Raw genomic sequence first — 10,727 nt, 5'->3', positions numbered from 1 at the left:
TTTATAACGAATTTTGATTTTATGCCAAAAGCACGCAATTAGAATTTATTTCTTGTTCGTTCGGCCATTATTATTGCTGTTGCTGGCAGCCATTGTTTTTGTTTTTTTGGTTGGTTGTTGTTTGTTGTTCACATTTATCCATTATGCGTGTTTTGCCTTCTTGCAACGACACGCAATTTTCTGTTCCCCCCAAAAAAAATTAAGCCTTAAATACAAAAAAAATAAAAGAAATACACAAAGATGGGGAATACTTAGCAGAAGACTAACCAGGGGAAAAAAAAGGCCAGAATGACTGAGCGTTTGGCTGCATGGGAAAACCAAAAATGTACACACTCACCCACTAGAAAATGATGAAGAACCACACGTACCGCCCGGGACCAGTACCCGTGGCAGGGAAAAGAAAAAGACGGGCCCGAATGTCAACGATTAGGTGTAATTTGTATTTAATGATTCATTAAAGCAATTTTAGTGTCAATCATTTTAATTTTAATGGCTTATCGGAGAGTGCCATCAGGTGACGAAATTAATCAAATTTCATATCAATGTGTCAGCATAAAAAGAAACAGTTTTAATAAGTTGTGGAAAAACACTTACAATGTATGTTCTTGGGGCAATGGAGAGTCATGGATAAAAGGTACTCATAGATGACTAAAATGAATATACTTGTTAGATCTCTATATAGTCAGAGATAATGTTATGTAATTAATCTGTCGTTTGCTGCTCAGAATACAAATGAAACCTTTTGAAATCACCGCGAATACAAAAGAGGATAAGTTCACTTTAATTCGAGTCCGGATTGCATTAGCCAAATGATTTATTCATAGATTCTGCTTTCCATTACTCAGTCCGGTAGCCAACTTTATTAATTGCCTCCGTTTTTTTTGTTCAGGTTTTTTGTACCATTTTTATATTTCTTTTGTGCGCTTTTAGTTTTCAACTCGCTGTGGAAAAGGTGTGCAATTATTTATTTGCATAGGGAAAAACCTCCAAACGGTAAAATGGCACGTAAAAATGTATTTAATTATAATTATTGCGCTTCTATTTGCCCCGCCCGCCGCCCAGTGCGGCGACTCCCTTCCGATTTTTCCCGACCGCCTTCCAACTGACTACTGTTCCATGGCTGCTTATTTTGCTGTTTTTATTGCCGGCCGTTCGGGAAAATTATAGTAAATATAAATAATAAAACACGGTGCAGGAGGGACACCGGGGTACCCCCGGGGCACTGGCGGGACGAATGGGCGAATGATAAAGTGCATTAAAATGCACGCAAAGGGGGCCGCTCTGTGGGATGGGGATGGGAAATAGGCGTCCCTGCCACGCCCCTGAAAACCGCAATTAAATTGCATGGCACGCAACAGGACGCACGACTCGATAAATTGTTTTTTTTTCTGCTACTACTGCTGCTGCTTCTCCCCCTCTTATTTTTTGCGGTGGTCTCTTTTTTTTGTGCGAGACTTTTCTATGGGCCAGTAGCAGTCCAGAAACTTCGCCTCCTGGATGGCAGTGGACACTGGCTACAGCCGCTTATTATCGCAGCTAAATTATTCAGCAGCCTGACAGCCGGACCAACGGACCTGGAAGAGTGGAGGAGCTGTGGGAGCTCCAGGTTGAAGTTTCTGCAATTGTCCGCCGGAGGGCGGTGGAGGATGGCCATAAATTTCGCCTGCACTCCTGGACATTCTGGGCAGTGGCAGTGGCGTTCTGGGAGAGAGTGGCTTTACTTTACTCTGCTCTAATGACTGCCGCAGGAGACAGGGCCTAATGAAATCCCATAAAACGGCAGGCAGCGGCAATTAGTGTTACCCGATTTGGGTCGATTCCCATACCCTTGCAGAAGGTATCACAGTTTTAGACAAAATTTGCAAGGTTCACAGATTAATGGATTTTAAGGCACCTTTAGCACCATATCGCAGACATTGTGTGCAACGCAATGAAGGAGACATCTCCGAATCTACATAGTATATACATTCTTGATCAGGATCACCTCCTGAGGTGATCCAACCCCATTTTCAAGAAAAAAACCCCATCACGAAAAATGGACAAAAAATCTAATAAATATTTTTTCTCAGGCCTTTGATGCAAACAAAAAAAAAAAAAATATTTTGTCAGAGGATTTTGATGTAGAATGGTAAAGACTCGATCCAGAAATCGTTTAAGGTACTCCGCTTATGAATCTGATGAGAATTGGAGAAGATATAGACATCACTGTGGGCCATATAGAGAAGAAACCAATTTTCAAGGGATCTCATCACAAAAATGGACAAAAAATCTAAAAAATATTTTGTCTCAAGATTTTGATGCAGAATGGTGGAGAATCGATCCACAAATCGTTTAAGGTACTCCGCTTGTGATACTGATGAGAATTGGGGAAGATATAGCCATCACTGTGGGCATTAAGGGAAAACCCACTTTTTCAAGGGATCCCATCACAAAAATGGACAAAAAATCTAAAAAATATTTTGTCTCAGGATTTTGATGCAGAATGGTGGCGAATCGATCCACAAATCGTTTAAGGTACTCCGCTTATGAATCTGATGAGAATTGGGGAAGATATAGCCATCACTGTAGGCCATATAGGGAAAACCCCATTTTCAAGGGATCCCATCACAAAAATGGACAAAAAATCTTAAAAATAATTTGTCTCAGGATTTTGATGCAGAATGGTGGAGAATCGATCCACAAATCGTTTAAGGTACTCCGCTTGTGATACTGATGAGAATTGGGGAAGATATAGCCATCACTGTAGGCCATATAGGGAAAACCCCATTTTCAAGGGATCCCATCACAAAAATGGACAAAAAAAATTCTGAAGCCTTCATTTTTACTTGGTAAGTATTCCGATTCTAGATAGTGTGCATTTAAATATTCACTAAAAAGTTTAATAAAAGTTTCAATTTGTACGATATATAAAAAATTGCTAAAGCTATGTTCCATTTTATAATGTTTGTTTTTGGAATATTGGGTATAACTTGATTTATATTTTGAAATGTGGTCTTGAAGTTTACATTTTGACCAATTGCCATTAAAAATTGAATCTCTGTGCATAATAAAATTCGTTTCAAATTAAACTCAAGAACTTTTATTACTTTATTGCTTTCTTTCCTACATTTTCATTGCGAGCTATTAGATTTTTAGATGTAAAGCTGTATTTTCATGATTATGAGCCATTAATTGCATTTATTATTTATGGCTTCCCTTCATTTTGAATACAGGCCTATACTTCTTTATCCATAAAGTTCTTCAACCAAGTCAAGACACTTCAGAATTATGGATATTTCGCCTATAATAATACCTCAAGTTGAAAAGCGATCAAATCCAGATTCACGACAACGATCCATTAAGAGATAGGAGGGCCCTGTAATTTTTAGTTTTATAACTACGATCGGCAGCATCGGATCGCATCGCATAAAGATGTAGCATCAAAGTTCACGTTTTATGGGCCATTTTAGAATAGTGAATAGCTACAAGAAAGAGCGATCTTCATGGGGAGATACACAAAGTAGTTTAACCATTTAATAGGTCAGCTCTGGCCGGCGGAGAAAGGCAAGCAGCTAACAAATGTGCCCCCATCGCCATTGTCCCGCATGCATGGCTGTGTGTGTCTGTACTATAAGTTCTTTTTTTTATCCGCGAGTGTGTGTGCATAAGTGCAAATACAATAGAGGTCACACAAATAGTTCTTTACTATCTAAATTTGTTTAAACTAGCATCTTAGTTTTAAGTTTATTTTCTTAGTTACTTTTGATGTAAAAAGTTTGTAATAATAATTATAGTAAGTAATACTGTTATTTTATTTCCTCCTGTATCTGTATATTTTCTTACATATATATAGGTATGTTTATAGTATACCTGAAGAGTGGAGATCTCCGGCCTGACACCCGCTGAGTCAACACGTATCTGGTGGAACAGTAGCTGGCACAGATGGGGAGCGTAGGCCGTAGCTTTTTGTGCTGCAGCATCTGAAAGCCGAAGTCGGGTTCCAGGTCTACCCAGGTCTGTCCGATCAGTCCGCAGTTAAATCCCCATACCCTCGACCATACCCACTCCATACCCCAATCCTCCTGCCCAACACTATCCCCATTTCCAGCTCCATTCAGCGCATGTCATGTCTCGTATCTTTTTTGCTAATCGTAAATAACTGTCGAAATTTTTTGCTACTGTATGTGATTTGCACATGGCATGAGGATGAAAAGGAGTTGCGAACTCACTCCCCATGTGCCCCCCCGATATCCCCTCACTCCGGTTGGTACTCAGTGTGCGCGGATGGATTCGCTTCTCGGATGCAGAGCTGCGCCTTAAATGCGATCCTCAGATGTTGCTGTTGGTGTTGCTGTTGCTGCGGTTGCTGTTGTTATCTCTGACGTTGGCAATCGGTGCCATTGCACAGTGGGTATTTTTGAGAAATATATATAAAAGAACCAACTAAAATCATAGGTCACAAATCTATATAAAAGGTGCTGCTCATCATGAATACACATACATACATATGTACCTTATGAAAACCAGCCTTGCATATTTTCTGACAAAAATATAATACCTTTCGAAAGATTATAAAAAAAAACAATTTTTAATCTTTCATTGTTAAACACAACTCTTTCATTTCTGAAATGGAAATTGTTTTCGTTTGGAAACATGTGTTGGTAATAACAAAACTAGATAAGAACAGAACAAAAAACGAGGTACATAAGCCCTTTCCCAGACACATTTTTTTCATTGTTCTTGGGCTTTACTCCTATCATCCACATATCATAGCAGCCTAATCCGGGGTATGTATATATTTTTTTTTTGACAGCACATTTCGCCGACCTAATCCACTGTGATTCACTGGGGATGGGGAAACGGTCCGACGACTGGTCGGATGGCTGGATGGCTGGCTGTTAAGGCCTCTTTATATGCGCACCTTAAAAAACAACAACAAGATGCTTAATGCTGTTTTCTGTTTTGTATTTTTTTGCGTTGCCTCATGAACGGGGCACACTTATTGCCACGCAGTCGAAGATACAGCGAACACACTCACTCACCAGCCTCTCCAGATACAGATACAGATGCAAGGGGGGGCATAGGCTTGAAACCGGAGTTGGAGCCGCGACTGGAGTTGAAGTTACAGCTTCAAGCTTAATCTAAACTGAGAGAAAAAGTAGTTAGCTTTTGAAAAATATACCTCTCACAGATTATTATTTATTTATTTAAGATATAATTAGTTTGGATTTAAGATGGTTTAAGATGATTTAGGCTTGGAAAAATAATATTTAAAAGTTATTATTTTCTTGTGTATCTTTTTTCTTTGTGTATCTCTACCTCTGGACCTGGAGGTAGATTTGTTTTGGTTTTTTATTTTTGGTTTCCTTTTTTTTAAGGCACAACCAGAGCCACGAAGCGAACTGAGTAAAAAACATGTTTGGATTTAATTCTTTTTATTTATTTTCACCGTCGTCGCTTGATTTTTTTTTCTTCCACCATGTTGCTTTCTTTCGTTGCTTTTTGGACATGTATCAGAAAAGATACTTTTTTTGTTGTTGGCAGTGTGTGCCACGATGATGACGCTGACAAAGGTCTCCCTGCCTCTGCCCCAGCTCCAGCCCGAGCCCATGCCCTGCCACCGTTGCCGTACGCGATTTTAATGAAGCACTTAAAAAGCATAAATGAAAATAAAAACCCAACAAAGGCAACAGACAGCAGATAGCCCCAGTGCCCCACCATCAGCCTAGTAGTCCCTGCCGCTGCCGCTGGAAGAACGACAATTGATGTGGAGCCTAGGTCCGCTGGACCTCAATCTGGGACCTGGGACCAGGGATCACTCTTCGCCGTCTCTCGCCATCTCTGTCCATCCGCCTGCAACTGATGGGCGGCCATCCGGGGCCAAAATCCATCCCCAGATACATTACTTTTTACTGTCGAAGTTTGTCCGCAAGCATTGACAGTACAAACAAATTATGGATACAGTAGAGCCTTCCAAATTGCTGATTTTCTTAGAATAATCTTTTTCGAAAAGGCCATGCAACTTAATCCCACATGGCGTATACGTAATATTTCTCCTAAATATTACTCATACGTAGGGGTGTACCAATAATGCAGTCTCTACTGTAGCGGCAAATATCTTTGGCCTGCCTGCGACTCAAATTAATTCTAATCTAGCAAATTACGGTGGACCATTTATGCTGCCATAAAAATTAAAGATGCCTCCACCCCCACCACTTCTGGGCCGATAAGAAAGTGCGTGTGCGTTCATTATGCGACTTGGCTGGTGGCTGGTGGGGCAGGCTCGTAGTAACGCATCTCGCAGATACAAATAGAGAGGAATGGGTGGGGTAGAATCATTCGAAGAGATATCTCGCAGCAGTAGCCAATAAAACGAGAGGCATTAAAAACATTAACAGCCGCATTACAGATGCACGGGGATGATGGGGACAGTGGAGTGGCCATCTCGGATTGATAGAGTCGCCATTGACAATGGGGCCATTGTCGTTGAATAATTAAGCAAGGGCACGGATAAGGATACATCGGCAATAGAGGCAATCCTCCCTAGTGCCCGCTCTATCCAATTCATTGCTAAATTATACCAGCAAATAGGGGCCATTCCGTACACTACACTCGCATCGTACTGGGGCACTAATCGAATTGATTCTAGAACGGCGACTTCTATCACTGACGACTCTCATTGTCGTTATGAGCCATTACAATTTTTTTATGCCCAGGAATTAATTGTTGTGTGGATATTTTAAGATGCGATTGGCAGGCAAACTAATTGACGCCATGAATCGGGTTCAGTGTGTGTGTAAACATTATGTACTTAAATTAATATTTAACCCCATTTATATGACTATATGTTTATGCGGCTTTTAATCAACGATTTGTATTCTCTGCTTTGATGGTAGGATTAATATTGTTGGAACTAACGTTAAGGGCTAAACTAGATAGTTTTATGAGGAAGGGTTTTTATATTTTTTTTTTTCATATTTTTTTTAATGTTTCTTTTAGTAATACTCTAATTTAGACAGTCTCTTCTCAGAACTTCCCCCACATAATTACCTGTTATTAGTTCTCTGAAAAAGTTGTAGTATCTTAAATCCGCTCCAGAAGGCAAACAAAACATACACCCCACTATGTAAATAGTTGACCACCTCTGATTTATGCCGAATCTTGTTTGCTCTGTAGTCTCGTTTTTGTGGGGTGGTGGAGAAGGTGGAGGTGGCACATCGGGGTCTGGGGCATCGAGTAAACCGAACACTGCGTTGGGCTCTACGCTCTATGCGAGTTTGCGTGAGTGTTGCAATTGTGTGCAGTGGTAGTTGTATGTAGTTGCGGGTTCATTGCACGTACACACGTACATACACAGCTACAGGCGCAGTAAGAGCACCCAAAGCTGCCACCCCCCACCCATCAGAGGTGCCCGATTCACCTTTATAGCTAATTCTGGCTAAAAGAAAAGGATATTTTAATATTTTAATATTTAATATTACAACCGATACTTGATTGGCAAACCAAGCTTTTGATCTTTAAGCTTAACCTCCCAAAACCTACTCCATCCCATTGTACTGCAGTTTATCAGCCCCACTGTTTGGTCGGTTGCTTTGTTGCGTGTTCGTGTTGCAGTTGTTGCTGTTGCTGTAGTTGTTGTTGGCTGTTGCTGTTCTCCGATTTTGCGAGGCGCTTTTAGACAGCCGGGCTTCGGACTACGGTCTGCCCGTCCCCCCTGGTACTCCAGGTCCTACACACCGGCTCCACCTCGTTCGTCTTCGGTCATCGTGGAGTCCTCTGCTCACTGCTTTCTGTTTCTGTTTTGCGGACCTGCATTTTACTCTGCACTCGTGACTGCTCTTTTGTTTCGGTTTTCGCTGCTTCTAATGCTCTCGCCTACCCCGCTCTGTGGCTCTTGCTCCGTCACCTGGCCCTCCTCCGTCTCTTCGCCCCCCTCGATGGCCCCAAGCCCCCAACGTCACCGAGAGAGAGCGCTGCGTCGCCGTTGTTTATCGTTGTTTTTGGGGCTGCCTGCCCGTTTTGCCTTCTTTTTTTTTTTTGGTTTTTTGTTGCCTCCTTTCTTTCTTTTTCTTTTCAGTTGTTTTTCGGTTTTTGCAGCTCTGAGCTTCGTTGGGGCTGCGCTGTTGGGGCTGCCGTCGCTGCTGCTGCTCCTCCGCCTGGTGTCTTCTCTTCTTGGCTGTCTCCTCTTTGGTCGTGTTGCTTTTGTCTGTTTTGCTTTTCGCTTTGCGTCTTACAGACACACACACACACCAGCACACCCGCACACCCATACACCTATACACCAATGGACAGCTGAGAGACTTTTGTATGTAAAACTGACGTCGTTGCTTTAGCTTTTCGCTGCTTTTTTTTTTGCACATTCTGCCTGTTCTCTCTTCTCGCCTGCATTTTGTGTATCTCATCTCGTGTTCGCTTTCGCTGCCTTTCCAATCTCTTCGGCATCGGCATCGCCCGGCAACAGCAAATCCAACAACAACAGCGAAAAGCTGGCGTCGCCGTCGCCGCCGTCGTCGTCGCCGTCATCGTTTTCTCTATTTTCCTCAATCGCTCTGCCTTTTCATTTTCAATTCGCATATTTTTGCAAACTCTACTTTCAGTTATTCGCCGATAATTGATGTCAAAGGACGCAGTTGTGCTCCGCCGCTACCGCTGTTCCGTTTGCCAGTGGAATTGCAACGCGAACCAGTTCTACTACTAGTTCCAGCGTCAGTTCCGGTTCCGGTTTCTGGTCTCCCTACCCATCCGCTTCCGGTGCTCGAGCAGCAGTGTTAGCAGCATGCCGAAGGAAGATCCGTTCGTCAATCGGGCGCAGCTGCTGAAGGCGATCAAGAAGTATCCAGAAATCTGGGACTCCAACAACAAGCTCCATATGTGCCGCAGCGTCACATCGCCCATGTGGACCGAGATCGCAGAGCAATTCGGTGGCCATGTGCCGACAGGTGAGTGTTGTAGCAGCTACCTTTCAGCCATTACTCTTGTTTGTTGCTTTCCTTTCACAATGCTTTCTTTTTCGTTGTTGCTTTTTCTTCAATAAGATACACTTTCAAAACCTATTTTATAAAATATTTAATATTTATGTATTAATAGTTAAGAATCTTAAATATAAATGATAAAAAAAGGTCTCAGTGTGACCCTTTCCAAGAAACATTAATCATACATATTACGTATACGCACTACGTATACGTATTACGTATACGTCATAATCGTCCCGTTAGGAACCAGTTCAACTTTTTCTTTCATTTTTTTTCAGTAAAACTTCAATCGATTTGGAGCCAGATGAAGTATCATTATCACAACTTGGTCCACCGCCAGATCCTACACAAGGATCGTTTCAACACCAAGTGGGAACACTTTGAGCCCATGTCCTTTATGTACAACATAACGGTGGCCAAGATCGTGGGTGCTCAGTCAGGTGGGAGTGGGAGTGGGGGTACCTCCACGGATCCCGGATCGCATTCTCCCCCCAGTGCTTCGCAATCTGGTGGGGAAGTGGAACCTACTACGGCGCCTCCGTTGCCGAGCGCTTCCCACGGACGCGGGCGTCCCAGTGGCAGCTTCAGCTGGCTGCAGAATAATACTCCTTCCACCGCCCCCCAGCTGCCACACCTTATGACCCCACCGACCCAAGGCCATGGAATGACGTACACAGCCTTCACAGGACTGGTGCCGCCCCCCGCTACGGTGGCAACCGAAACAGTGTCCACGCCTCCGCGGAAGCTGGGACGTCCCAGTTCGTTGCACAATAGCATGCGTGGCAGGATCATCGATGCCATCAAAGCGCGTCCTTCGCTGTGGGCGGGACGCCAGCGAAGCGAAAAAGGGCAAGGTCAGAGTCGAACCTCGGCGGTTTGGAAGGAGGCGGCCATCGAGATGGGTCTTACACCGAGTGAGTATGGATTTACTTAATAAATTATCCTTAAAGTATGGGCGTTAGACTTTAAGTATGTTCTTTAAGGATAGTAAGGCCTCCATATGTCATAGAAACCTAATTTCCTTACAGCCCTCATGCAGACCCGCTGGTCTATCATCAAACAGCGCTACGTGGACGAGCTCCAGAAGGAGCGCCATGCCCAGTACGCCCATCAGGGCTTTCGCTCCACATGGGAGCACTTCGAGCGGATGTCCTTCATGCGGGAAATCCTTCTGAAAAAGGTGGACGAGCGGGAGCAGACGCGAGAGCAGATCCAGGAGATAGTCAGCGAGCAGCAGCATCACCAGCAGCAGCCGCACCATCAGGCGGCGCAGCATCTGCACCACTACCGTCCGGCGCCTCCAACGGCGGGACTGGTGGAACACGCCCAAGACATGCCCATCGGGCTGGTGCAGCACCACCAGGAGGCAACCCACCCACAGCTACCGCTGCACCATCCCCACCACCCGCAGGCCGGCATCCGGCGGCGGGTCAAGCACGAATCGGATCTGGAGTGGGATCCCTTTGAGATGATCCTGCATGTCCATGGCGCCGGCGAGCCAGCGGCCAACTGAAGACTGACAAACACAATGGGGTGTCCTGAGAAAAATACCACACTATACTAGAATTTTTGGTATTTCTTTTAGTTCTCAGGCTGACTTGGAGGGGTAAGAGGATGGAGCATGGTGGAGTATACCACGTCCATAAATAATCGCCAGATTTAAAACCATTATCTTATACCATTTACATATTGTATAACACATTTATCGCAAAAATTTGATAATTCCTTTTTCTACTACTATTCTACAAATAAATAAAACATCACATAATGTATAAA

At 43.5% G+C, this 10,727-nt stretch overlaps 1 protein-coding gene across 1 annotated transcript; it reads left to right on the top strand.

Moving 5' to 3' along the window:
* The first annotated feature begins 8,407 nt into the window (after positions 1–8,407).
* LOC108120664 (G-box-binding factor) lies at positions 8,408–10,727 on the top strand. The gene is made up of 3 exons (XM_043212485.2): positions 8,408–8,918; positions 9,230–9,865; positions 9,980–10,727. Exons 1-3 carry the CDS (start codon positions 8,756–8,758, stop codon positions 10,462–10,464), a joined length of 1,284 nt encoding a protein of 427 aa, XP_043068420.1. The 5' UTR covers positions 8,408–8,755; the 3' UTR covers positions 10,465–10,727.

Source organism: Drosophila bipectinata, chromosome 3L (genome assembly GCF_030179905.1).
Source record: "Drosophila bipectinata strain 14024-0381.07 chromosome 3L, DbipHiC1v2, whole genome shotgun sequence".
In the NCBI taxonomy this organism is placed as follows: Eukaryota; Metazoa; Arthropoda; class Insecta; order Diptera; family Drosophilidae; genus Drosophila; species Drosophila bipectinata.
Note: the sequence above shows the minus strand (reverse complement) of the source record. Positions and strands in the feature narration are given on the sequence as shown.